Raw genomic sequence first — 26,564 nt, 5'->3', positions numbered from 1 at the left:
TGCACAGCGTTTTGTACAAATGGAGTCGATAAACAATCAAAAATAAATAGCGACTATTCAACCTCCCATGTTTTTTAGTTAATTTCAATGATTTTTGAGGTGACATCCGCTGTCAGAGTGTAATGTCAAATCATTTTTTGATGACGAGATGAAATTTTGGCGATTCTGATTTTAAATCGTTGTAATTGTGGATAAAACGTTATATTGCATTCGTGTTTTAGTCGCATTTTATCCACTTAAGAATATTAACCGCTCGTGCGTTCGCACTCGCGGTTAAAAATTCTTGCGTAGATAAAATGCTATCTAAAACACTTATACAATAAATAACTATTTTTCACGATCGGGAGTAGAAATCAACTTTTCGGATGTCAACATCGTGACAGAAGTAGAGCATTTTCTCCCTAGGGAGCAAATATTTGCAAATATTTGCTCCCTAGGGAGTTTTCATTTTTTTGACAGTTGTGACAAAAATCTAATGGGAGTTTTCATTTTTTTTGACTGTTGTGACAAAAATCTAATTGTGTTGTCAAGGCAACTACTAATTCCATTAAATTCATCGAAAGATGACAACTCATTTGTCATAATTTTTTTATTCTTAAAATTTGAGATTTTTGTGCTGTTTCTACTCCCTACCGTGAAAAAAATAGTATATATACTTCTGGAGAGAATGCTCATTTTTCCCTCGGTGCTTTGTAGCCCTCAGGCTTCGCCCTCTGGCTACAAACTGCACCTTAGGAAAAATCATACATTTCTCTCCCTCAATATATAATATACTATTATTTCATCTTTTCGTTTGTAGATCTACTTCACTTCTTATATCGCATTTTTCTGTTTTCACTGTTAGCCGATTTTTTTCTTAATTTCTGTTTGGCACCAACGTAGTTTTTAGGTAGGTTTTTCCATACAATTTCCCTCTCGATTTTCTTCTTTTTTTTTGATACCCACTAAAATTGTTTTTTTTACATCTTATTTCGTCCATTCAAAATTTTGTCAGACCACTCTATATCAACTCGTCCTGACTGTCGAAAGGCGTCTCTTTCTGACAGTTTCTACAAACCGCCTCCCCAACCCCCGACACTCACCACCACATGTTACCTATCCCCGAAGCGCAAACTTTCCCTTCGCATCTTCCCAAACCCCTAACCCCACAAAATCGGGTCAAAATCGAAAATCGAGCTCGGCTCGGCACACAACCAATCTCCTCCAATTAAGCAATTTTATGACCGTGGGGCAATTAATCCGTCCGACATAATAAAAAGACATCGCCGGAGTGAGTCACACATGTAAACACCGTCCCATGAATGGCCGGTAAATCGATAGGCGCATCCCGGAAAAGCGAAGCAGAGGGCGCTGCCGCTCGCACGTCTGGCGGAGCGATCGACCACGCCAGTTTTTCTTCAGAAAGGGGACGCAAAGGCGCCGTCGAGACGACACAGGTACGGAACGGCGGATTTTCGACGCTCGCTCTACGGCCTTGGGACCAATTAAGTCTCCTCTTGATTAGTTGTAGGTGTGGAACGTTCCTTATCGGCGACAGTTGCTGCTGCGGTCCTTATGGTGGTGGTGGTGTAGGAGAGCAAAACGACAAGGAAAATGGTCTATCTGCCGCTCATAGTGTCCATATCGCTGGTGGCCTTCGGGTATTCGCAAGATATCGAGCTGCAAACTCCTTCCTACACATCAAAAGGTAAGCCAATACAGCCAAAGATGTCCTTCAGAATTTTTTCTTCCTAAAAGATACCTACTATATGTATCTCCAGACTCTCGTCTAGACAGCTCTAGAGTTGCATGACATTTTTTAAAGGAGTACCACAATGTCTTGAGCTTCAGTTTAGTACGCGATTTCTCCCGGAAGGAACTATAAATGTCCTTCACGAGGACGAACTTTGTCAAGGAACAGATTGCATCACTACTTTGTAACTTGTTTTTTGAACAAACAACTCAAAATGAAGCGTCAATAACATTTAATTTATTTATCATTAGAATACTTCGAAATGTTCCATTCAGAGATATTTTTATTTCGATAATCACCATAAAATCGAATATTTTTTTTTAAATGACAGTTCTAGTTGCAAAATGGACTGTCATCTGATAATTTGACGTTTACCAACAGCCAAGTTAATACAGATTTATTATAAATGTGGTCAGCTGTGATTTATAAGGTACCTACGTATAGATTTGCCGCCTCTCTTGCTTTCTGGCTAGAATGTAAATTTGACATTTGACACCTGGTACTTGTCATTTTGTACTTTTTGTTGTTTATCATTTTTCAAAGTGTAAATGACATTGTTTTGGGTTGATTAAGACGACAAAGGAGTCGTGCAGGATATTAGTTAGGTATCATAGTAAGAGGTAAATTTTGCTTAATCACAAATATAGGTTAACTTTGGTATGGCATATTATATAGACACTGACAAATATATTGACAATTCAATGGTCTGATTTACATAGATTTACATAGATTAAATTTTAAGTGTCCCAGTTTTATTTGTCCACCGACCGTACATCAAAACAGTTTTGCTAGTATGGGTTCAGCAGAGTTTTGAAGTGGCAAATTTTCACGGCACGTTATGAGTATGACATTTGAAACATTTATTAGAGAGAATCAACACACAGTATAAACAATTACGCGTCATTTACAAATTCGACGTTTGGCAAAATGTAAAAAATCTTGAATAACATTATCATGGGTCAAAAGCAGCTCTATCATTTACCACTGGAATAATATTTGCTAAATTGAATTTCCAGAATTAATTTTCTCTTCTGTAGAACGTTCACTCCGTTAATTTAAAATGTATTGATTTCACCATGGAAACGCATTATAGGAACAATAAATGAAAGTTAATTTAAAGCTGCTTGGGGTATATTACAAAAGCGACGGTGAAAATATGGATTTAATAAACCTTTAGACAACTGATTCGGAAAATTAACAGATTAGAGGAACGCAAATGAAATTCAATCAATCACATTTCAATCAAATTATTGTCAATAAAATATAAAATTGTTATTATTGTTGGTTTACCTTTAGTGTCCGCGGCGTAGATTTGTCACTTGTGGAAAACTTTCATTGTTCGTAAAACAATCATTCCGTGTGACACTTCGCGCTCCATTAACTACCAACCTTGGCAGAAAAACTCCCCAAATGTCTTCCGCCCCTTGACATTCCTTTGACATTTTCAGGGACGACCGACTCGTTCCGCTCCACATCCGAGAACCCCGAGCGCGAGTCCACCCTGCAGCGCGCCCTCTCGTGGTTAACAACCCAGCGCGAGTCTAACTGGGGTTGGCGGAACGACACCCCCAAAGCCTTGACCGCCCTCCAGCTCGCCTCGTACGAAGATGTCGGCGTGACTATGCCCACCCCCGTCGAGATGCAACTCTCCACCAAACAGATGGAGGTGGAGATCGTGATTTTGCTATGGCGCCACCACGAGATCCCCATCACGCCCCCCAAACTAGCCCAGTACGCCCTCGCCCTCAGCGCTCTTTGTCACGACCCGCGCCAGTTCCACGGACACGATCTTGTCGGCACGCTGCAGCACCACGAGGCCGTCCACGACCTGGAGTTCGCTTATGCGACGTTGGCGGCGTGCAGCTCGAGGGCGCACGTCAGGAAGAAGCAAATTAGGAGGCTGCTGGACATCGCGAACACCGCCAAGGATCATAATATTGACACGGTGGCGATGACGATTTTGGCGCTGCGGTGCATCGTTAAAGACCACAGGCACAGGAACCTGCAGCACTCTCTCAGGAGGCCTAGCATGAGTCTGGCGAGGCAGCAGTTGCCGGATGGGGGATTCGGAAATCTGTACAATACGGCCCTGACCATGCAAGTGAGTCTTGACTCTTGGGGACGTAAAATCGGTAGCAATTCGATCAATTCCTCTTGCTAGACTAGATTTGACAGTATTTTTGTTTACATCGGGTTGGCAACACTGTCGTCATTTTTTGAGGCTGATTTTGTGACAGATGAGCCATATCGAGCGCCTCTAGCGTCGTACTTGTGAACTGATTTGATTTATTTCACGGCTTCCTAGATTAATAAGAGTCGAAGCCTCTAATACGGCTGGTCGAGTTCATCAGTTGCAAGCATTTTTTCTGTTCCTGAGAGAGCGCCACTATACATTTGTGTATTTGGCTGCTTAACCGCGTACAAATCTCATTTTAAAAAGAATCGTAATTTGTATGTTACATACACTACTTCAAAAAGTAGATTATTGATAGAAAAAAAAAACATTAATACGATTTTTCATTCATTTAATTTAAAAAATATTCGTTTTTTGGTAGAGGGCGCTACTATACTTTTGGCTTTTGAAGGAACAGACAGTTCAAGGAACTCGACCAGCCGTATTAGAGGCTTCGACTCTTATTAATCTAGGAAGCCGTGATTTATTTATTTTTGTGTTTTGTAGGCGCTGCAGGACATGACGGAGGCGAGTTCCCACTGGAACAAGACCGCTGCCAAATACTACATCGAGTCTCGCCAGGACCCCGACGGGGCCTTCACCGATCCAGGCCTAACCTCTGACGTGATCCTCGCCCTGTCCAGCCGTGGTCTCGGCGCAGTCCGCACCCTGGACTGCGGCAAGTACGACGGTGACCTAGAGAATCACGGTAGGCACGTTACTTACTAGTCCCGCGCCCCTCACTGATCCCCATTTAGTGGAAATCGACGGCCTGACCAAATCGCTGTCGGTCCACGGCAACGACTCCGAGATCCGCAACGTCACCATCACGTACACCTTGTGGGTGGGCTCCAACGTGACGGAGAACTGCACGATCGCCATCACTGCCCCCAGGAACACCTCCTTTTACTCGATCATGCAGACGGCCATGGACCTGGATCCGCACTTCACGTTCGAGGCGTCGGAGTGGCCCAACGGTCACTACGTCCACACCTTAGCGGGGTACAAGGAGGAGCCGATGGGGTACCACTACTGGCTGCTGTACCGGCTGCCGGAGGTGCCCGACCCTAGCGCGCCGCCGGCCAATCAGCTCGTCGCGCCAGTCGGTAAGGCAGGTCGCAGTTTTGCCCGCCAGATCTGACCCCTCTGTTCCAGGTGTCGACGACTTGCTTATCGAAGAGGGCGACCACTACTTGTTCTGGTACAAAAAGTTGTAAGCTTCAGCACAACACACAGTATACATAAAACAACAAAAAAATTCGTCGCTTCTGTACGCCTTTTCCCATTTAGTTAGATGATGTTTGTGTGTCCTTCGGTTCTCCGCCACGTACCGGGTGACTCTTCTACTATGCCTAATTTCTAATCTAGAGGGCGCTTGGGTCTGGACTGGAGTTTTAACGAGCCACCCCGTATCATCTCTGACTGCGTTTTATACTGTAGCCTCACAATACACGGTGTTTTCTTTTCATGTAGATAATGAGTGTATCATACACTGTAGGTGTGGTTGTAATTATAACGAAAAAAAATGACATAATAATTATATTATAATGCATTTTGAGGGGACAATACTTTGACATCTCTGTGTGACCTTTTTTATATGTAGCTTAGGACATTATCATTTATTCAATTGTTAATACATGGCAAAAATTGTTAAAAGTTCTTTATTTTGTTATATTTGGCTTAAAAGATTAATAATAAACACTTAAATAAATCGTGTCATATTCTACTTTACGTCAAACACTCTCGGGGTAGTCTTCAACGCGAAAAATATATTTATTATTTAAACGAAAAGAAATTAACACAGACCCTTCTTACAATACAAAAACAGAACAGAAATTATACTTAATTACTTAATTCCGGTGTCGACTCATCTCCTGACATCTCGACAGCGTTGTCGTCGTCGAAAATGTCAAAATCTTCGTCGTCGAGAGAACCTGAAGGTACGTAATCATCATCGTCGTCGTCGTCATCATCGTCGTCTTCTTCGTTATCGACGTCATCTACAAACAATTTTCATTAGTACAACCGTTGCGAACCCGACCACGCCTACCCCTACAAATTAAAACGATCGATTTGGATCACTTGTTGACGCTCTTAAACTGATCACTTACCGAAACTGTCTTCCTCGTCCGCTTCTTCGTCAGTCGGCGGAAGAAACATTACGTCTTCGGCCGTCCAAATCGTGTCGAGACCGTCGGTGAAAACCACAACATTGTCGTACTCGTCCTCCATCAGATCGTCCCCGCTCAGAATCTCCCATCCGGGATTCCTTATAAACCCCCCCGCCCCCATCATTCCTCCCCCTATTGTCGCGACGCCCCCCTGTCGCTCTTCTTCTGGAGGCGTACGCAAATCTTCTTGCCGTCGACCTGCACTTTTTTGAGTTCCTTCACGGCCGCCTTGGCGTCGACCTCGACGATGCACCAACGTCGAGATTTCTGCACAGACACTTATACGACACCATCCGGACAACACCACAACACTCACCTGTCTCGGTAGGGTGACGCTGCTGATTCCCGGGTGCAAATCTCTCACTTGCTGCTCGTCAACAATCCGCACAGGCAAACGCAAATACAGTTTCACCTTGTCCGTATCTGCAACGCTGAAAAAACCATCCTAACCTCAAATCCCAAAAAGAGACAAAAACCGCAGACGTGTCTTTCGAGGGCGACACGCCGAACGGGGGCGGCAGGTGTTGACGAAAACTTACCCCATCATAAACAGTTTGGCAGAAATCGCGCAAATGTTCGCGGTGCGGACATGGGGACATGGAAAAAAACAAAAGTGGCGTGCAGCGCCATCTACGTGGACGCGTGATTTGCGGAAAACCCGCGTGATTAGTCGAGATGGGGGTCAAAATTCGGCGGATTTTTGGGTGCAAGTGCACGGGGTCGGCGCCGCCCCCGGTGGGATCGCACCCCGGGGTCGGAATTCGAATCGGGCGGCTTGCGGCGCAGATGGCGCTGGCGGCGTAATGTGACCCGATTTTTACGTCACGGCCGCCATTTTGATTGTCACAAGGACGTTGTCCAGTGTTATCATTTGCGAACCGAAAGGGTGGCATATTTATTTACACTTTGGGTTATCTGTTGTTATCTCGTAATCAGTGGTATGTCGTGGGACGAGTGAAGGTTGCCAGGCCGACGGATCCCATGCAGTGAGTACAGTTTACATTGGTGCACAGTTGCGATTTTCACCTGCATTTGACATTTCACAATGTCCGGATTTTCGCCAGTTTTACCTTAAGTGTCCCACCAGAAGACCCGGAGGCGTCCCTGCGCCCTCACAGACTTCCACTTCAGAAATGGTGACTCCTGGTGCCCCCTTGCGGGACGACGAGACCGACCACGGCGCCTTCGCTAATCCTCCAGTAATAAACATCAAACAAGCTAATCTGTTTGTGCGAGCGCTTTCTTCCATTTCCATCCATTTAACGATGCTCTTATTTGTGTAATTGCCCCAATCAATAACAACTTGCGTTGTCGCCGAAACGAAGTCACGAGGCCCCATTTTCACCTGAGCCCCGTGTGGGCCGCACAATGATAAGACAGTTTCTTTATTTTCTACCCGGAGTTGGTTGGGCGCTTGCCAGACTGCACCGTAAACACGCTCAATGCCACCAATTTGACAATAATCAAAGCGTGCAAGCAGGCCGCGTTGACACATTTTCCGAAAAAGCTCGCCCGTGTGGAGGACCGCCCCCACAGCGGGGGCGGGTACAGAACAAACCGTTTGCTAAAAACTCGCCGTCGCTGAGGGTCTATGCACCCAAGGTCCTCTTAATTGGTCTATTTTTAATGAAGATGTAATAATTAAGAGATTGTTAATTTATTGATGGCCATGAATAAATCCGTGCATCGAATAATTGGGACGAACGAACGAGCAACTTGCAACAAATCGGCCGTTTTTTAAAAATTATTATGTCCGAGTTAATGAGCGTTACTCAAATCGACAATGAATTTGAGATTTAATTGAACGAATTTTAGTCCTCTGCGAGTCAGAGCTTCATTCGAGGGCTTGATCACCGCTAAAAAGCTTGTGTAGGGTCCCGGCTTGTTTATTTGCGTTGTGTCTGTTTATATTTGTAAATATTGACACGACAGTTAAATCGAAATGTTAAATAAATAATTGCAATAAGTGAAATCACACGAGATCCTTAATTTTATCTAAACACCTAAGTGGTCGTTGTTCGATTGGTTCTCGTCAAGTTTTCGAAAATTGTCGCAATGGACTCCACCGAATTGCGTCTCTGAAGCGGTGAGTTTTTTTGTGTTTTTATTTCATCATCAAAATAAGAATTGAGTGTGAAATGTTGGAAAAGCAAGAAATTGTGCCGTTTTTTCGTTGACAAAGTGACTTCGAGTGGTTAGAAAGTGGGTGAAGAGGTGTACAAACTGCAGTTGCGAGAATGATGTCTCGAGAAAAGAGAGAAAATGAATGAGATTCACCATGGAGTAATTATGAAAAAAGAATGAAAACAAATTAGAAATGAAGATAGGTCAAGATTTGTCGCAGAGCGGTGCAGGAAAGTCGGAGTAAAAATGAACAAAATGGATTTGGAAAATGGAATGGAAACAAAGGAGAAAAGTTTTACATCTGGACGAGAATCGTAAAAAATGTAGAGTATGTTGAAATCGAGAAGTACGTGGGCGGTCCGTCGATTTACGTAGTAACTAGTTGGGCTGAATTCCACGTGGTGTGTACTTTTCGTTTTGATGGTTCGATACCCAGTAGTGATTAAGGTTTAGTGACGAAACGAATAGTGATCGATTTAAGGTTTTTCCAAGAGAAGATTGTCGTCTTGATTTTTTATTTATTTTTATTGCAGAATACAAAATAGTGCAGTTTTTGTGAGAAGCAATGCGACCGGGTAAGGAGGATCCAAGAAAAAAAAAATGCAATTTCCAAAATGTTGTTTCCTAAAAGCCAAAACAAATGAGATAGTGAATTAATAAATTATGAAGATCGAATGAAAATAAAAGCGGTATTTTGTAAAAGAAAATTTGGACAACTGAGAAAGAAGAAACATGGAAATGTATTTTCGTGTTCGTTTCCTGGGATATGTAACGGGGAAAATGGTATATAACTAAATATATAAACTTTCCCGGTTATATATCTAACTTGACATCTGTCAAAGATAACTTCAAAATTTACAATAAATTAATGTTTTTTAAGACTTTTCCTAAACGAACCACGAAAAATGTTATTCAATATTCGTGCGCTGTCAGTTTTCAAGTATTCGGCCTGTTTTGGAGCACTTGGCTGACGCCTCGTGCTTCAAATTTCGGCCTCATACCTGAAACGTGATCTGACAGCGCTACTCATATGAAAATAACTAATTCAAAGTACAGGATAGAAAGAAGGGGTCAAAGTAAAAGGGAAATGATGTAGAAGTAAAATAGTAAAACGTGGAGATGAGAACGGGATTGCAAAGGACTCGATGGATAAGTTATGACTTATGATAAAGAAATAAAAATTAAAAGTGTTGTATGGAAATTTGAAAGGATAGAAGGAAGATGACGTGTTAGTGGAGTTTGAGATGGTGTTACAAAATTGTAAGAAGATGAACAGGTGAAGAATGAAAAGAAAAAAGAAAAAATGTACACAGTAAAGGATAATAAAAATTTACTGAAGAAACAGAGTTGTGAAATAACAGGGAATTATTGAAAAGAGCTGAATTTAAGATGATTTAACTGAGAGCAAAGTTGAAAGAGTGAGAGTGAATGGAAAGGAAATAATTGAAAAAAGAAAATTCGAAAATAAGGTCTAAAGAAAAATTAAATTGACGTGGGCATATTACAAAAAATAATAAATATACTATACCTTCAGTGTATGAGCAACAGTAAAAAGATAAGTACTAAGATGCATGAAGAGTAAGAGATAAAGAAGAAAGGGTCAAAATGAATGCTTTGGTGTTTAAGGAGCTGTTTGCAGAAAGTGGAAAAAAAAAAGGAAATTATGAAGACCAGAAAAGGCGTGTATAAAATAATTACATATTTAAAAAGAAACAACAGGACAGTAAAATCAGAAAGAAAGAAAGAACATTAAACAAATAATACCTTCAAATGAAACATAAGGAGTAAATTATGACAAAAGAATAACAAATTAATTAAAAAAAAAAAAAATGAACGTAGATTTTCCAGTAAAAGAAAGGGAAAAAAGTCGACATAAGACTGACTGAGAAACTGTTAAAAGCACCAAGAAAGAAGTGAGGCAGTATTATTTTGAGAAACACAAATGCATGCAATAAAAGAACTTAAGAAGGAAGTCAGAAAAATACAAAATTATAAGAAGAGTATAAATCCTCAGTGCGGATGTTTTTCTCGACGTCGTCGTTTTGTCATTGGCTCGAGAAATCTTGGCTGGAGTTCATGGGACCTTTTATTTGAAGTATTCCATCGTAAAAGCGATGAAAAAATATATCTAGGAAAAGGACTCCGTGCAATAAAAATGATCAAGGATTGAAGAAATGGTGTCGAGGCTTAATGAAAAAAATAGACAAAAGCAGACCACCAAATTCCAAAAAATGAGCAGCAAGATGTGTTTTTAAAAGTTTTGCGCTACAATAACTCGTGGTTGGTTAGGCTGTAAGAATTAGGAATAACTAATAATTTAGAAATGCTGTTTTGCTGCCCAATTAAACTGATTTATTCAATTTCACGATTCTCTACAATGACAACAAATCATTACTTAATACCAACTTCACCGCTTTTCACCCGTTTGTATTTAATACAAATCAGCAATTCCAATTAGCAAAATGTTGCATAATTTTCGGCTAATTTTTAGTCAGAAAATAACTTTCTACGTCTCCTCTTTCCACTACCTGTTAGTCACTTTTACGGTTACCCCGTCACACATTATTAATTTATGGTAGACGAGATAGTGGCGCAAAATCGGGTCAGCCAAAGTTAGGTAAGACTTGGACAAACAAAAATCTTTTTTTTTGTCGAACAATCGACCGTCAAAAACGTGACTCGAACAGATAAATTATCATCCAGAATTCGAACTCATCACTGAACAAACACGATTATCTACGATGTTGACCAAAAATAGAAAATTTTTCGTTTGATTTGTCGAGTGAGTGCGTCGCCGATCGATCCGTCGAAGAGTGTTGGATCGAGGTGGGCTCCTTGCGGTGTTCCAGTAGATTTTTTTATTTTTATTTAATTGCTCCGTAAATGGTTACACAACGCAATTGTCGCGTTGTTCGCGCACATTTTTAATCACCTTCCCTGAAATGTGTGTGATCAATAAAGAATGTCCCGAGTCATGGCAACTTTATTGTTCTAACCTAAAAACGCGAGATTGACAGACGGTCAATTCTGACGTGGGGAATGTCATTTCGGTTTTGTAATTAAAAAAATCACCAGCGAGAAGCGCCCCTCGGAGACGATACGAGGTAAAGAGCGGGGGCGGCGTGTTTGGATTTTAACCGCGGGGGTTGTTTTGTTGTAGGGATGTTGGTACGAGTGGAGGAAAATTTTGTGTATCTTAGAGGTGATGTCATTGAAAATTTCGTTTTTGGACAATTTTGGAAAAAGGCAAATAAATATAAAAATAAAATAAGGTAAAAAGAAAACTTTTTTTTTAATTTCGTCCCGTGACAATTTTGGAGTTTACGTGCGTTAAGAAAGATTTTTGGAATTTTTTATTCGTTATATACAGAGTGGAACAAGTTTTCGCTCAAACTGGCAACATCTGTTAACAATCAGGAATTTTGATTTCTCGGAAATTAAAATTTCTGATTACTTAAAATTTATTACTTCTGTAATCCTCTTTCTAATTACTTACTCCTAATTGGACATGTTCTTAATTATAATTAATCAACTTAGTAGGTACATAACATTTTTGGTTTACAATACAAAAATTAATTAATTAATTCTAATTTTTAATTCGGTATAATTTCTAAGTTACTTGACAAGTAATTTCACCACAAGTTCTCCTTTGTGCTTTAGTCCAAAAATTCTTTTGTAACATTTCAACTGTGTCAGCGCAAACAACTTTTTTGCGACTCACTTATGATCGAAAATAATACAAGTCAGTTCGTAATTAATTACTTGTGATTGCTAATAATTAACTACAATAAAAAATTGTTTTCATTAATTTATTTTCTATCTGTAATTAGAAATAACTGCAGCTTTCGTTGTTCTTCTGAAAATGTATCAAGTTCATCTTGGTACTTTTTTATTGCTTCATTTCAAGGTGCCACGTGACTTTATTTTTAACAAGATTGCAAAATTCCCACCACCCCAGTTTTCGTCGTGGTTCACTTCCTGATGCATTTTTTTTTCTTTCAGAGTATGGACACGACCGATCAGCCAAACTCCATATGCCACGTCCTGCCGATCCAGATGTACCAACTGCCCAGTTGCGACACGCCCCTGGAACTGCCCTTCAAGCTGTTAACGGGGGAGGCGGTCTGCCACCACGGGAAGACCGTCGACGGCCTCGTAGTACTCAGCAATTACCGTCTTTATCTCCAAAACGGCGACAATCACCATCACCTACCCTTAGGACTGGTCGAACTGGTGGAACATCGGGATCTGTTCTATCTACATATCGCCTGCAAGGACGCCAGGACCTATCGGTAATGAGGAGTTTTGTTTTGTCCCTCAAATCGAATCGATTTCGATGCGGAAACGAGAAGTGGACATCACGTGGTGCGGACGCCGTATGGTCGCCGTGCAAATCGACGCTCCGCCCATCCTCTTCTCATTTCGAATTTTTTACGGTCGTCGGATGTTCCGGTTCGACGTTTCGTTGGTATTTAACGCGACCGTCGACAACGAGGAAGACGGATTGGAAAAAAGAAAATAACTTGCAGACCGGCTAACCTTCGGTGTAATTAATTCGCCGTCACCTTTCCCGCTCGACAGGAGTGTACCGGGTGAATCGGAAAAGTGATTCGAGTCGAAGTGGAAATTTTTCAACGAAGTCTTGCATTTTCAGTTTGTACGATAACAATTGGCGATAAGATTTGTCGTAAAAAATAGCGCCGATAAATAACAAAACAACAACACTAATGTCGATTGACCACCAAAGATGATAATAATAATGATTGATAACGGCGGTTGTCAGTTGTTATTGTCGACAAAGGAATTTCGTGTTTTCGTCGTTGATGCAAGGCGACAAACTAGTTTCTTTTTGTTACACCGAGTGAGGACGAAAAGTCGTGGGGTTTGACCAGATGGTCAGATATTCATGGAAATTTTTCGATTTGCGACCGGCCAAATCTGTTATCGATGAGGTTGTTTTGAGAGTCGCGACGCAAAAACGTGACAGATTTGAAGAAACACGTTTCGACAGATAACAACAAGTGGTAAACAAACAATGACAATTGTCTTGTAGATAATTCGTAAAATGCACGACGGAGAGAATTATTTATTTGATGCAAACAGCGTATCTTATCGAAAACAATTATCGTTAAGTAAATGCAGTGTGGAATAAAATTATTTTCATCTATAAGCCGTTCACGATTGTTTCAAATTCGGACTGTCTATGAAAATCTGACATTTTAGTTGGCAATATTGTGATTTGGCATAATAAATCTATTTTAGGTTATAATTGAATTGCACTAAATCAATTAGGGAATTGACAACAAGACGAATATTTAATAACGAAACATCATATGACAGGACCTGACGCCAATCTAACAAAAAAATATCGCCGCCTTCTGCGTGTTTAAAACAATCGTGAATGGCATATACAGGGTTATTCTAAATGATTGTAGTCAAAGTAGGCCATGCCCATGTTATTACGTTTTTGCCGCTTTCATGTGAACTATCAGTTGTGTCGCTGTCACTGTCATTTTTTAGGTGAAAAGTGCGGTGATGAAGATTTTATTTATTTTTGTTAAATTAACGATTGAATCCAGAAATATTGAGTTGTTCTACAATCAATTTTAAAAATATTGAGTTGTTTTGCACCCAATTTAACACATCATTTTGATAATTTTTTTATGTGGGGCGGCAACCATAAATTTTACATTCAGTTTTTACGCCTACTTCGACTACAATAATTTAGAATAACCCTGTAGTTACCTTTGCATTACAAAAAAAAAAGGCCTAACCTCAAAATATAATAGTTGTTAGGTTATTGATAGGGAATTTTAGATTGGCAACTCTCGGAGGCGCCATTGTGGCAGAAACGTCACGCTCACAGAAGACAGAACGGAGAACGACTTGCGCAAACGTTTTTCGATGTAGACTTTGTGCGCATATCTATAAAATTGAGTGTTGGTACGAAATTTCAGAATTCAAAAAGGAAATACCACATCGTCTTCTCAAAGTAGAGACCAAAGGGTTAATATTAACTTGTTTCGAAACATTTTATTGAAACCAACGGAAAACAACTCACAAAGACGAACATCACCAATAAAGTTAACTCTATTTGTGCTTTTTTGTTGTACATTTTGGCTACTAAGTGCTGTAGTTTGATGCCTTCTGTCTTTTAATCTCCTACCTATAAAACATTTTTTTAAACTTCATGTTTTTTCTGTCTGATTAGTTTTTATCTGAAAATATTTGTATTAATGCAATTAATTGAAAGGTCTGACTACCTTTAGTAATCCCCAGACATTTTTCGTGTTTGTCTTACTTACAAATGAACATTTCCTTCGTTCTTCATTTATATTGAGAATTGCATGAGGTGATTTTGAAGTTTTGACATTGAATGATCTGTACCTACCTGGATATAACCTCACTTTTCAACAGATGTGATCACAGAATCAGAAAAACGTTTTAAGTTTCTCCTACTTCAAATATTGATTTCCGTTATTAATTTTGATAAATACATTGAAATCATTGCTTTACTACTACCATTGTCAAATTTTGACAATTCTGACATTTTCACATCATGTTCACACCACATAAATATTTAGTGTAAAACGTATGCAGCACACAGCTAAACAGCGCCTACTATTTTTTTCGTTGCGATCACAATCAAAGTGAATAGATAATATATCCAAATTCCAAATGTGATTTATTGCGAAGGGATGATATGAATGCAAAGTTAAGATTGAAATTAAAAAGGAGCTAACAAAAGCAAGTCACAGCTAGTGTTGAAAGTGGCCACCAACGTTTGTTAATTCAATTTTGTAAATTGTAACAATTGTCAATTCGATTAATGACATTTATTGACAGAACTAATAGTTAGGCACTTCAAAAAAAAAAAAAAGTAGAGCGGTGCAGGAATATTTACATGTGCAAAAATTCCAAAGCAAACTAGATGAAAACCATTTTGTTCCACACTGTACAATAAATAAGGAGATTTTTTTGTTACTTTGACGGAAAAAAAAATGAGAAAACGTTACGCGATCATATGACTTGCACGTCTGGAAAGACACAAATGATAAGGCAAAAAAAAAACTTCGAATCGTTTCTGGTTGTTCGAAGCTGCAAGTGCATCTTTGTGATGACAGCGCCAGCGGCTGAACTGCGAATTAAACTTCATTTCAATTGAATTGGCATAAGGGTGGCTATGGAAATTCAAATTTCTGTTGGCAGCCATGTGTATAGCCTGCTTGCAGTGTTTTTGTATTTCTTTATTTTTAGTACTGCATGTCAGTAAATTATTGTCAATGTTGACAGTTAAAATGACATTTGTTTAAATCGCATTTAAATATGTTGAACAAAGCGGCAAATTCATAGTAGAAATCTGAAAAATAAATTTACAAATTTCATTTACTATTTTGACAGTAAAAGAGGGTGACAAAACTGACAAATCTAGTTACTTTTTGTGTCAAGTACCTTTCACATCTAAAGCGCTGTTTACATGGTCATGGCCTGCTCTTATGCCAATTTCATTGAAAAGGAGTTTAGTACGGTCGCCCAAAGCCAGTCGATTAATAAAGTAGCGACACGATTTGACGTTTACATAAAAGGCAACCGTAACGATTTTTTCGCTACAAGAGGCGCTGATATCGCTATTTTGACTGGCTTTGGCATGGATTTATTAGTAATGAATTACTAATTATTACTAATAAATTACTAATTATTACTGATAAATCCATGGACTTTGGTGAACAAATGTTCACCAAAGCCAGTCAAAATAGCGATATCAGCGCCTCTTGTAGCGAAAAAATCGTTACGGTTGCCTTTTATATAAACGTCAAATCGTGTCGGTACTTTATTAATCGACTGGCTTTGCGGTCGCCAATCCTGGTGCGACACTTCCCGATTGGTTCTATAGTCGGTCTCGACTGAACATGTCAAAGTGACAAATCAAGATGTCAAATCTGTCAAAAAATGTTTGACAGTTCGAGATGTCAGATCTATCAAAAAAAATGTTGCCAGTTTTTTGGAATTGTTCGTTTGAAAGTGGTGATGCTAATTGAAAAACGTGTCTTCCAGATGCACCTTTGGCAACAACGAGACGTGCATGGAATGGTTCGACCGGATCGCAAAAGCTGCCGAGCCCCCACGCCAAATCGATCAGATTTTCGCGTTTTACCACTTCATCTGGGCCAAGGACAAGGGTGGCGATGAAGTCCAGGAGAGAATCACAAACTTAAGACAGTACACGTTCGACCAGAGACTGTTCAGGGATGAGGTGGGTTTGTCGCGTTTTTCATGGTTTTTCACCTGTCGTCCGTATGTGTGAATGTCGATTTTTGTCGGTAGATGGAGCGACTGCAATTCGCCGGCGACTCCTGGAGGATCAGCGAGGCGAACAGGAACTACAAGCTGTGTCCCACCTACCCGCCCTACCTGATAGTCCCGTCTTGCATCAACGACGAGACGTTGGAGTGCGTCGCCAAGTTCAGGAGCTCGAGGAGGATCCCGGCGGTGGTGTGGAGGCACTCGGGGAACGGCGCTGTGATAGCGCGCTGCAGCCAGCCGGAAGTGGGCTGGTTGGGTTGGAGGTCCAGCGAAGACGAGGACCTGATCAAGGCCATCTCGGAAGCGTGCAACTTCGATCAGAGGAACGACAAGGAGACGATGCTGTCGCACTCGCCCGGTTCGCTCCATTCGGAGGACTCGCTCCAGATCGCGCCGTCCGGACTAGCAAACAAGGAGAAAAAGGTGTTGATCATGGACGCGAGGTCGTACACGACGGCGGTGGCGAATAGGGCGAGGGGGGGCGGTTGCGAGTGCCCCGAGTATTATCCGAACTGCGAGATACAGTTCATGAACCTGGCCAACATACATTCCATCCGGAAGAGTTTCAACGCCCTCAGGTTGCTCTGCACCTCTTCGGCCGACCAACCCAAGTGAGTAACGATCGCGTCCGAGGCGACTTTCGTGGAGCTGACTGATCGTTTCGCAGTTGGTTCAGCCAGTTGGAAGGGACGCGCTGGTTGCAACACATGTCGGGGCTGATGAAGGCCGCCGTGACTTTGGTGAACGCCGTCGAGAGGGAGGCCAGGCCCGTGCTGGTGCACTGTTCCGACGGTTGGGACAGGACGCCCCAGATCGTGGCCCTCGCAGAGCTCCTGCTCGACCCCTTCTACAGGACGATCGACGTAAGCTACCGCCAATTATAAGTCTATTTAATTTTGGATATAGTTTGTCGCCGATGCGGCGACATCGAGATGATTGGTTTGGCGCCGCTGCGGCGCCCTCATACTGAAGGAACTAGTGCTTCAGTTGTCAGAATTAAATATTGTTTCTTAGGGCTTTCGCATTCTGATCGAGCGTGAATGGTTAGCTTTCGGCCACAAGTTCGCCGACAGGTGTGGCCACTCCAGCAACGACGACGCGAACGAACGATGTCCAGTCTTCTTGCAATGGTTGGATTGTGTCCATCAGCTTTTGCTCCAGTTCTCGTGCGCTTTTGAATTTTCACACTCTTATCTCGTGAGTCACCACCACCCACCGATGGAAGAAAAAAAAGCACAAACTAAAAACAAATAAATTCCCCAGGTAAAACTAGCTCAACACATCTATTCCAACCTGTACGGAACGTTTCTGTGTAACACTTTCCAAGAACGGATGAAAATCGTGAACGGCAAGACCTTCTCCGTGTGGGAGTTCCTGAACTCACCCCGCTTCAGGAACCACCTGTACGCCTCCCCCGGGAACAGCTGCGGGAGCAAGGTGAGCCGGGCGGAGAACCGTCGACGTCGCAGGTTTCCGTAATTCTGGGATTCGTTTCAGGTGCTGTGGCCCCAGTGTAACGTCCGCGACCTTCACCTCTGGCACGAGGTGTACCTCGGTTCTTGGGAGGCAAATTTTAGCACGGACGGCGGCTCCGGCTCGTGCCCCGGCCCGCCCGAGTCTTCCCCGTCGCACATGACCAAGACGCGGTCGTATGGCGACCTGATCAACGCCGCCGACGTCTACCCCAGCCAGTTCCGACGCAGCAGCGATCCCAGCATCAACATCGACAAGAAGCTGGTGATGTCTCAGGAAAACGCGTCGGCCCAGCAGGAGGTCGTGGTGGCGAACGGGCGGCCGAAAATGCCGCACCCGACCTCGGACGGCGGCGACGCCGACGAGTGTTACAAGGACTGCACGTTCAAGGAGGTGAACGGCGGCGGAGAGTCGACGTTCAAGGCGAACGGTATCGCCGCCGCCTCCACCACCGACGGTGATTACCTAAGAGACCATGTGATAAACGGTGATAAGACTGATTGTAACGGTCGCGAGGACGATGTACGCGACGCGATGAAGAACATTCGTCTGGACGAGGAGACGACGCCGTCCCACGGTCCCGCCGCCGCCGACGCGGACTCGGATAACGAACTGACGGAGAAGAGCGAGAGCAGGTCGGAGAACACGATCTGTGGGGAGGTCGGGGCGGCGGAGGTGAAGTCGGTGGACACCAGCACGGACACGCTGGTTTCAGAAAGTCACAATTTCAGGTAAGAACGGTCACAAATTGGTACGGAGGGCGGGGCACAACAGACGAAGCCTAATAGAAATCGAGAATCCAGAAGCCACGCCCTCTGTCACGCCCGCCACCCAGTCTTGATTCCGTTTTGTTTGCAGTTCGTCACCCCTGGAGGTGAACGGTTTCGAGAAGCTCCAGAGTCCGGAAGGGGGCGGCGTCGACGCCGTGGACGGTTACAAGCTGTGCGCTCAAAATTTGAAATTCGTCAACAAAACGGACGCGTCCAAGAACGGCACTTCCCCGTACTATTCGAGGACGTCGAGCAGCAGCGGTTGGGACCCGGGTCTGCCCCACAGACCCTGGCACCAGTCGCATCCGTACAACCTGGGAGACGACGGTTTGATACCTGTCACGTCAGTGGCACAAGAGAGGCTGTGGCAGATCATCCAGGAGCACAGGGTGAGTTCGACTAAAAACAATCGACACGGGAATGGAGAGTGTTTTGTCTCGTTGCAGCGGAAGGAAGAACTCCTGGAGAAAGAGGTGCACACGTACAGACAAGCGCTGATCAAGCAACTCTGTCACAAGTGCAACAACAACGACAGCGAGAAGATCGACGATGCAGTAAGTACGGCGGCGATCGGCGACACTTGGACGATATACAGGGTGAGAGTGAAAAGGTAACAACGCGAGGAGTCGACTCGGACGGTGGCGCGATCGATTCTTCGTTCCGTCCGTTCCTGATCGCTCACCCTGTGTATTCAAAGCGAATCACTGTGACGTTCATATTTTTTTTTCTTTCTTTCACTTGCCGTAGTCCGATACCGAGTCGGAATCGTCTATACGGAGCGGACCGAGTAGTCCCCAAAGAATTTCGAGCCCCGTTACCAATAAAAGGGTCAGTCAACAAGTCAGAATAAAGAGCATTTATTTATTATTTTTTTGTCGATTAACACACTAATGTCGTGTGAAGTTGCCGATTTGAGTTGACTCTGATTGATGATTAAAAAGCAGCATGCGTGTTATCTCGTGTACAGTATACAGTGTGATCCGGAAAATTGGGAGGTTCTAGCGGCCACGAAAAACGTCAAAGTCGAGTCGGTGATCGGTTCGTACCGTGGAAAATGGGTCACACCTGTCGGTGGTGGCGTCAGCGAGAACTGTTGTTTTATCGTCGAAAAATAAATTACAAAAGCTCACTTGACAGGTTTTTTTTGTTGTTAACGACGTCGTTGTCTTGGACAAGATTTTTTTTTGTAAAGTTTGAAGAAAGAAACAAAGGAAAGTGTTAACAAAGCAGATGATTATCACATTAACACTAAGTAAGAAATGTTATTGGTCAAAATTACTTGTAAAGTGTTGTTACTTAATAAAAACAAAAATAAAGCTTGAGTCGAACGTGTAAATAAATTCTAAGATTATAAATTACATGAAAATAAAAATTATGAAACACATCTCATGTCTTGGTTTAATTCATACTAATTTTTGTTTTCATTTATATTTTAGATTTTGTTTTTGTTTTGTTTTGTGTAGTTGTTAAGAGAACTTTTGTTGTAAAATAAATTTTTAAGTATTGTCAAAGTATCTTTATTGCGAGCGCCGAATCATCATCTTCGTGATGCACAATCCGGAATCGTGACCCGGAACGACCGGCGGTGACCTACTTTTGTCAGTTGACAGTCAAAATCCGTCCGAATCGATCCAAGACTCGACTCTAGTTTTCGCAGGCAACCGATCGTCCGAATTTTCCACACGATCGCAAAGATTTTCCGAGCCAGTTGGCCGTGGAAAAACCGACACGTACGACCCCGACTGTCGCCAAACTGACAAACCTAGACGACAGTCGCTTCGCGGCCGACTGGACTCCAGTTTTCTCCGTTGATCGTGTGACAGTTCCATCGTTGTGTCTGGTGGCATTTCTTTTCCTCTTTCTCTCGCACACACCGATTCGTCGTGCGTTCGTCGACGGCCGCGGAGGCGGCGTCTCAACCGACGTTGTTTCGTTGTTCTCCAGGGTTCGGTGGTGGAGTCGGTGTACAGCGGCGGCGAGGGCCAGGCGTCCGCCGTCGAGTCCCTCCGGTCGGACCTGTCGTGGGAGGCCCTCGAGGACAACGCCATCCCGACGGAGTGCACGCTCTGGGTGCCGGACCACGCGGTCAGCCGGTGCACGGGCTGCCAGACCGAGTTTTGGGTCGGCAAGAGGAAACACCACTGCAGGTAGGCGGTGTCCGAGGGCAGGCCCTCCCCACTAATCCGTTTCGTGGGGCGGGGCCTCGGTCGGCACGAACCAGGCTCCCACTAACCCGTTTCGTTGTGCAGGAAATGCGGGCGGATTTTCTGCGCCAGCTGTTCGGAAAACAGCACGCCCCTCCCGTCCGAACAGTTGTACAACCCGGTGCGGGTCTGCACCGGATGCTACTCGAAGCTGAGAAGAGACTGCGGCGAAGTGCCGGACCAATGCAAGCACACCAACGGCCAGCCGACGAACAGCAACCCCCAGATAACGGCGTCCAGCAATTGATGACGGCGACTCGCGGCGAATTGCATTTTCCAAAGTTGCGGCGGCGGCGTCGTAAATGGAAAACAAAGGCTGAACGTACTGTGATTAGATGACTCCTTTGACTTTTTTTTTGGGCTTTTTTCGAACGAAAAACCGCGCTTGTTGAGGATTCTTTTTGGCGTTTGGAAAATGTAATCGATCGGTTGTTGACCAAATTGTTGTTCGTTTGTCTTTTATGTTGAATGTTTCTTAATCGGAAAGTAAAGTCGACAAAAATAAATACACACAGTGCACTTTGGCTATTATTTTCTTTCGGACCGGGATTGTTTGCTTTTGCATGGGAGTTTGCCAGTTTGTATGCGTTGTTGCATCGACGTTTCTTTGACTTTTGTAACGGATTAACTATAAGAGAACACTGTGATGACATGAATTAAAGGTATAAAAATTTGTACGAAATTTTTTGCACTAGTTGAATGATACGTCACTGTTAAAGGAATTGGAACTTAGAGATCGAGACAGACCCAACATTAATGACATTAAATCTAGCCGTGTTATCTATGTTTCCAGATGTAAAACTGACAGATCCTTGTACAATAATTGTTAGCGATGCACCGAAGCCGAGCATCGGTGTGTAGAAGTGCATCAAAAAAAAATATGACTATTTTATTTTATATACCATTAATGTATAGATTTTGTAGAGTTGTTGGTTTTCGCAATATTTTTCAAAAAGTCTAGACTCACAAGTTCACGAAAACATTGCGGAAATTGTACATACCTTTTTTTCACTATTATGTATTTCTTTACACTTTTTGATGTTATAATGTATATAAGATGATACAAGTATTTAATTGTAAAAATATAACAACAGTTCCTTTACGATATTTTCTAAGCCAGGGCATTAAATGCGGTGGGTCAGCTTCTTAACTTTTTCGTTTCGTTAGGTTTTAATTACAGTTCTAAACCCGATTAGTTCTGGTATATATTTGTAAAATTAAACATAGATAATTGCATTTAATTTTAGCAGATTTAGAAGTGTAATTTTTAAAATTAGTTGCCAATAAAATATTTAATTACGGACGGGTCCCATCATGTCTTCCCACCCCGAAGAACAGAGGGACGAAAGGTAAAAATGCGAATTTATTAAATAACAAGTATAAATATCGTCAAAACTAACACGTCCCCGGACTTTTTGGTTAAACATGAGTACCTCTCGACAGGAAGAAGTAGAGTAAAAAATTGTATCACAAAGAGGTCCGCCTGTCAGCGGAAAATGTAGAGCAGCACGAGAATCGTGCAGGCGGAAACCACCAGTCCTAGAATGATCGAATCCCTTCGCTTCTTCAAGTTGATCCGTTGGATCAGACTGTTGATGACGGGATACCTGTTGGACAAGTCGTTGAACCTAGTCTGGAGCCGCTTGAACGTCTGCCTCTGGTTGGTCAGATGCTCTCTGGTCTCCATGGCGATGGCGATCTGCTCGTTGACCAGCCGGTCCGAGCTACGACACCAGCTGTACAACTGCCCTAACCTCACTTTCGCCTACCTGTGCAGGTGCTGGTTCTCCTTGAGGTAGATGTCCCGCCTGTTGTTGACGCCGTCACCGCGGAACGAGTCGCCAGAGCCCCTCAGCAGGTCTTCGCGCTCCCTTCGCACCTCGTGCTGCGAGGTCGTCTTGCGGAAGTCCCTCGACAGGTCGGTGAGGATGTCGCGGTGGCGTTGCAAGGTGTGCAGCATGGCGGCCCCCGAGACCGGCTGCTCGGCCATGCGCTCGTTCACTTGAGTCAGCTGCGGAAGTGTTAGTTTTGGGGGTGAGACAGGAATTGGGGCTTACTTTGTTCAAGAGTTCTTCGATCTCGAGGGCCATGGCTTCGAAGGTGTCCTCTCCGGAGAGGAGCGGCACGGCGTCGGAGCTCGAGTGGGCCGGGGGCGATTTGATGCCGGCCCCCAGTTTGCTGAAAGCCACCAGTTTCAAATCTATCTCGTTCTCCAGGTGGCGCGCGTGTTTCCGCAGATCTGCAACAGAGGCGGCGGTTGATAACCTCGAAAGTGGGATGCTAGAAAGGTGGTGGTCGTGGGGGTGAACGTGGTGGCGCTGCGTTGGGGTCCGAAATGTTGTATTCGTTATTTGTTTTTTTGGAAAATTTAATGTTTACCTTCGTATGATAAGGCAGCCGCCATCTTGCCTACACATAACAAGAACAACTACCAACCGCACAAATCTAAATTTACCAATCGTTATCAGACGATTTAAAAAATTAAAGATTTGTAGACTAATATATGACATGTCTTCCTAATTAGACATATAATATCGAAAACAATTCAATATAATGCAAAACGTATCATAAAATGAAGAACAAATTATTACGTTAAAAAATAGCCTAAATGGTTCGTAGAAATTGAAACTTGTTCCGACGCAAACCAATAATTCCAAAATAACAAGCAATAGTAGTTTATTTGACGAGTTTGTGTGTAAATTGGGCCTTTTTTGGCACTCGTGGGCCTTTAAAACGCTCGTTTCACTCGCGTTTTAAAATGGCCCGAGTTGAATACAACGTTTTTTTGTTCGACGAGACACTTAAAGACTCCAAATCGCCTAAAACTTTTAAAATTAGCTTGACGTTTGGTTTTGACAAGTTGTGACATTTATCAAAATCCGTTCACATAGGAGAAAATTCTCAAATTCTGACAGTGTCGAACAAAAAAATATGTTTTTTTCACGATCGGGAGTAGAAATCAACTTTTCGGATGTCAACATCGTGACAGAAGTAGAGCATTTTCTCCCTAGGGAGCAAATATTTGCAAATACTTGCTCCCTAGGGAGTTTTCATTTTTTTGACAGTTGTGACAAAAATCTAATGGGAGTTTTCATTTTTTTTGACTGTTGTGACAAAAATCTAATTGTGTTGTCAAGGCAACTACTAATTCCATTAAATTCATCGAAAGATGACAACTCATTTGTCATCATTTTTTTATTCTTAAAATTTGAGATTTTTGTGCTGTTTCTACTCCCTACCGTGAAAAAAATAGTATATATACTTCTGGAGAGAATGCTCATTTTTCCCTCGGTGCTTTGTAGCCCTCGGGCTTCGCCCTCTGGCTACAAACTGCACCTTAGGAAAAATCATGCATTTCTCTCCCTCAATATATAATATACTATTATGCCGCTTTTTCAAATGACAATTTACCATTTTATATTGAGAATGTCTAAGATTTTTCTATCGGTTATGCAACCAACATTACCAAAGGTTTAACTTGTTAGTAGCGTCTGTCAATGGTTCAAGTACATTTAAAGAATAAAGTAATGTGTTTGTGAAATATTTAACAATAGCTATTTATGCACCAAGGGCGTTACAACGATGATTACGCCCGGAGAACGATGAATCCAGCTCGAGGGCTTTAGCCCGAGAGATGGATATCGTTCGATGGGCGTAATCATTCGGTGACGCCGTGGTGCATACAAGATTTTATTTTTCACTATACGTGTTCTTAAAAAAAAAAAATGGCATCTTTGCAATTTTGAATTAATGAGGGCGTTATGAATTCATTACGCCCGCTTATTCTTATTACGCCCTGTATTATTCCCCGGTTGTTATGGACATGTTTACGTATTTCGTATCCTAGGAGTTATCACGCAATTATACTAAAGTGAAAAATAAAAATATTGTTATAAATCTTCTGTCATATGACGTTTATGGCTCGAGTTGCCAAACATCGATTAGTCATCCATATACGTATATCTATGGAGGATGACAGCACGGGACCTAACCTCAAATGTCAGTACTCAAATTTTTGAAAAATTTACCAACCTACAATGCAAGTCGAGGAGTTTTACGATGACAGGAGTAACGCCGAAGAGCCTCCGCGCGTAATCCACTTAGACTGCATTTTCTATCATTACCTTTCCAGAGAATTCCGAATAAGCCCCACTTTCCGGAGGAACTTCTCCAAAACTCAGAGAAGTCGCCGATTCAAGTTTATTCTGTTGCCGACACGTTACGATTTGATCGATTACAAATGGTAGGTCTCTTGCACATTCTATCACGCTTGTTAAACATCTTCCTTTGAAGGAACGACCGCGTCACTGAAATGGTTCGAGAACGCTGCGAGCTGGACCACGCCCTGTCTTGGCTGTCAACCCTGGGCGGTGCCTTTTCGGCGTTGGGGGATTACTTCTCGAACTGCGCCCAAATCGCCGGGAAAATCTCCGTCAATCAATTAAAACTAGCCTTGAGACTCGATGACCCGACGATCGCCTCCAGATGTCGACTGTACTTTAGTTTAAGTTTAATTCAGCAGCACCGGTTTAAGCTCGCCAGGTATATCGTATACGAGGAGTACAAAGCTGCCAATGAATCGACGGTTGCGGACGAGAGACTGGTCCGAATGTGCAAAGGGATCTGGGCGAAGCTGCAATATGAGTACAACATGCACAGGAGTCGCAAAAAAATTGAACAAATCAGTATTAGCTTTAAATAAATTTTTATAGATCTGGTAACATCTGCGATTTGATTTTCTTCACGCTTCGTTCGCTAGGCCTGGTCATTATGTGCTTGCCGAACACCGTAAACTTCAAACTGTCCAAAACAAACTCAAAAACGGAGGTGTTTTTCGGAATTACTGAAACAAAAACCGATCAGGCGCAAATCAACAATTAACAAAATAATTACTTTTAAATTTTGACTGCGGCGTCACCACCTGAAACGTCATTTTGGTTTCTAAGACCACCGTTCCGTTCAGACCCACATGACTGGGGACCTGCGACCTGACAACTTTGATTTCGCTGCCGATCAGTTCTGATCGCGCCAAGATCGTAGAGAAATTGCTCCAATCTTGATCACCGCAGTTAGGCGCTGGTCCCGCTAATTCTAAATTCTGCCTCATGTACTGACGCCACATTTGTCTGATTCCCTCCAGAGAGTCGTAATTCCAGTCGGATTTGGGAAGTTTCAGCACGTCTAAACGCTTGCGCTCCTTGCGCGTTAGAAATGTCTTTTTTCTTCGGACGGACTTCGGCTTTTTGCCCCAACGGGCGTGCCTGTCGAGCAAAAATTGCCACTGGAGGTCTTCGCTTAAGGTTTTTGTTTCGCCTTTCGGCAGTTCTTTGTGGAGGAGATTCTCAATAAAAGTGTGCGGGTGACCGACGTAGGGGGCATCGCTTAAATATCTCTCGGGAAGTTTCGTGTACAATATGTCTGAAAAAGGGTGCGTAAAGATTTGATTTCGCCACTTACAGTGCTATTTACTCGACATCTTAGTAGAAAACTAGGTTAGTTGTTTAAAAATTAAAACGATGAGGTTATAAATACAAAGTTTACGAAAATGTAAATGTCAAAGTATTGCCAACCCAAGTACCAACTGATACGTGAAAATTACCAAAATTGACGAGG

At 42.7% G+C, this 26,564-nt stretch overlaps 6 protein-coding genes across 12 annotated transcripts; 3 read left to right on the top strand and 3 right to left on the bottom strand.

Annotated features, from left to right (window-relative positions):
• Positions 1 to 1,111: 1,111 nt before the first annotated feature.
• On the top strand, positions 1,112 to 5,616 carry LOC138129083 (uncharacterized protein CG3556). The gene is made up of 6 exons (XM_069045339.1): positions 1,112 to 1,436; positions 1,505 to 1,687; positions 3,181 to 3,833; positions 4,413 to 4,614; positions 4,664 to 5,011; positions 5,061 to 5,616. The coding sequence occupies exons 2-6, from the start codon at positions 1,594 to 1,596 to the stop codon at positions 5,120 to 5,122; spliced, it is 1,359 nt and encodes a 452-aa protein (XP_068901440.1). The 5' UTR covers positions 1,112 to 1,436; positions 1,505 to 1,593; the 3' UTR covers positions 5,123 to 5,616.
• A 38-nt stretch (positions 5,617 to 5,654) lies between these two features.
• LOC138129088 (prothymosin alpha-B-like) lies at positions 5,655 to 6,771 on the bottom strand. Its single transcript, XM_069045345.1, has 4 exons — positions 6,616 to 6,771; positions 6,393 to 6,507; positions 6,017 to 6,343; positions 5,655 to 5,905 (listed from the first exon to the last, which is right to left on the bottom strand). The coding sequence occupies exons 3-4, from the start codon at positions 6,198 to 6,200 to the stop codon at positions 5,748 to 5,750; spliced, it is 342 nt and encodes a 113-aa protein (XP_068901446.1). The 5' UTR covers positions 6,201 to 6,343; positions 6,393 to 6,507; positions 6,616 to 6,771; the 3' UTR covers positions 5,655 to 5,747.
• Positions 6,772 to 6,908: 137 nt separating this feature from the next.
• Positions 6,909 to 22,252, top strand: LOC138129080 (myotubularin-related protein 3). 7 transcript variants are annotated; one of them, XM_069045331.1, is made up of 14 exons: positions 6,927 to 7,062; positions 7,164 to 7,275; positions 12,203 to 12,492; positions 16,256 to 16,454; positions 16,526 to 17,115; positions 17,172 to 17,367; positions 17,519 to 17,701; positions 17,768 to 17,941; positions 18,002 to 18,708; positions 18,836 to 19,136; positions 19,194 to 19,301; positions 19,495 to 19,575; positions 20,692 to 20,894; positions 20,997 to 22,252. In XM_069045331.1, exons 1-14 carry the CDS (start codon positions 7,058 to 7,060, stop codon positions 21,196 to 21,198), a joined length of 3,351 nt encoding a protein of 1,116 aa, XP_068901432.1. In that variant the 5' UTR covers positions 6,927 to 7,057; the 3' UTR covers positions 21,199 to 22,252. The 7 variants fall into 7 exon arrangements, with proteins under 7 accessions (XP_068901436.1, XP_068901432.1, XP_068901434.1 ...); XM_069045333.1 differs by having other exon boundaries at positions 7,141 to 7,275; XM_069045336.1 differs by lacking the exons at positions 6,927 to 7,062; positions 7,164 to 7,275 and adding exons at positions 8,203 to 11,304; positions 11,361 to 11,472.
• A 44-nt stretch (positions 22,253 to 22,296) lies between these two features.
• Gos28 (golgi SNAP receptor complex member Gos28) lies at positions 22,297 to 23,432 on the bottom strand. Its single transcript, XM_069045341.1, has 4 exons — positions 23,331 to 23,432; positions 23,009 to 23,190; positions 22,721 to 22,962; positions 22,297 to 22,675 (listed from the first exon to the last, which is right to left on the bottom strand). The coding sequence occupies exons 1-4, from the start codon at positions 23,353 to 23,355 to the stop codon at positions 22,438 to 22,440; spliced, it is 687 nt and encodes a 228-aa protein (XP_068901442.1). The 5' UTR covers positions 23,356 to 23,432; the 3' UTR covers positions 22,297 to 22,437.
• A 1,060-nt stretch (positions 23,433 to 24,492) lies between these two features.
• LOC138129086 (uncharacterized protein F58A4.6) lies at positions 24,493 to 25,672 on the top strand. The gene is made up of 2 exons (XM_069045343.1): positions 24,493 to 25,194; positions 25,245 to 25,672. The coding sequence occupies exons 1-2, from the start codon at positions 24,989 to 24,991 to the stop codon at positions 25,651 to 25,653; spliced, it is 615 nt and encodes a 204-aa protein (XP_068901444.1). The 5' UTR covers positions 24,493 to 24,988; the 3' UTR covers positions 25,654 to 25,672.
• Pop4 (ribonuclease P/MRP subunit POP4) lies at positions 25,640 to 26,564 on the bottom strand. Its single transcript, XM_069045342.1, has 3 exons — positions 26,421 to 26,564; positions 25,845 to 26,369; positions 25,640 to 25,794 (listed from the first exon to the last, which is right to left on the bottom strand). Exons 1-3 carry the CDS (start codon positions 26,425 to 26,427, stop codon positions 25,658 to 25,660), a joined length of 669 nt encoding a protein of 222 aa, XP_068901443.1. The 5' UTR covers positions 26,428 to 26,564; the 3' UTR covers positions 25,640 to 25,657.

Source organism: Tenebrio molitor, chromosome 4 (assembly GCF_963966145.1).
Source record: "Tenebrio molitor chromosome 4, icTenMoli1.1, whole genome shotgun sequence".
NCBI classification, from domain to species: Eukaryota; Metazoa; Arthropoda; class Insecta; order Coleoptera; family Tenebrionidae; genus Tenebrio; species Tenebrio molitor.
Note: the sequence above shows the minus strand (reverse complement) of the source record. Positions and strands in the feature narration are given on the sequence as shown.

What these genes read in the sequence shown, in the direction of transcription:
- LOC138129083 (XM_069045339.1), top strand. Translation starts at nt 1,594, where the DNA reads ATGGTCTATCTGCCGCTCATAGTGTCCATATCGCTGGTGGCCTTCGGG. An exon ending in CGGTGACCTAGAGAATCACG is followed by an intron (nt 4,615 to 4,663) that starts GTAGGCACGTTA and finishes ATCCCCATTTAG; the next exon opens with TGGAAATCGACGGCCTGACC. An exon ending in TCAGCTCGTCGCGCCAGTCG is followed by an intron (nt 5,012 to 5,060) that starts GTAAGGCAGGTC and finishes CCTCTGTTCCAG; the next exon opens with GTGTCGACGACTTGCTTATC.
- LOC138129088 (XM_069045345.1), bottom strand. Translation starts at nt 6,200, where the DNA reads ATGATGGGGGCGGGGGGGTTTATAAGGAATCCCGGATGGGAGATTCTG. An exon ending in GGACGAGGAAGACAGTTTCG is followed by an intron (nt 5,906 to 6,016) that starts GTAAGTGATCAG and finishes AATTGTTTGTAG; the next exon opens with ATGACGTCGATAACGAAGAA.
- LOC138129080 (XM_069045331.1), top strand. An exon ending in GGAACAGCTGCGGGAGCAAG is followed by an intron (nt 17,942 to 18,001) that starts GTGAGCCGGGCG and finishes GATTCGTTTCAG; the next exon opens with GTGCTGTGGCCCCAGTGTAA. An exon ending in GCGAGAAGATCGACGATGCA is followed by an intron (nt 19,302 to 19,494) that starts GTAAGTACGGCG and finishes CACTTGCCGTAG; the next exon opens with TCCGATACCGAGTCGGAATC.
- Gos28 (XM_069045341.1), bottom strand. Translation starts at nt 23,355, where the DNA reads ATGGCGGCTGCCTTATCATACGAAG. An exon ending in GGCTGCCTTATCATACGAAG is followed by an intron (nt 23,191 to 23,330) that starts GTAAACATTAAA and finishes CCTCTGTTGCAG; the next exon opens with ATCTGCGGAAACACGCGCGC. An exon ending in GAGAACCAGCACCTGCACAG is followed by an intron (nt 22,676 to 22,720) that starts GTAGGCGAAAGT and finishes CTGGTGTCGTAG; the next exon opens with CTCGGACCGGCTGGTCAACG.
- LOC138129086 (XM_069045343.1), top strand. Translation starts at nt 24,989, where the DNA reads ATGCAAGTCGAGGAGTTTTACGATGACAGGAGTAACGCCGAAGAGCCT. An exon ending in GATTTGATCGATTACAAATG is followed by an intron (nt 25,195 to 25,244) that starts GTAGGTCTCTTG and finishes CTTCCTTTGAAG; the next exon opens with GAACGACCGCGTCACTGAAA.
- Pop4 (XM_069045342.1), bottom strand. An exon ending in GCCGCAGTCAAAATTTAAAA is followed by an intron (nt 25,795 to 25,844) that starts GTAATTATTTTG and finishes TTTTTGTTTCAG; the next exon opens with TAATTCCGAAAAACACCTCC.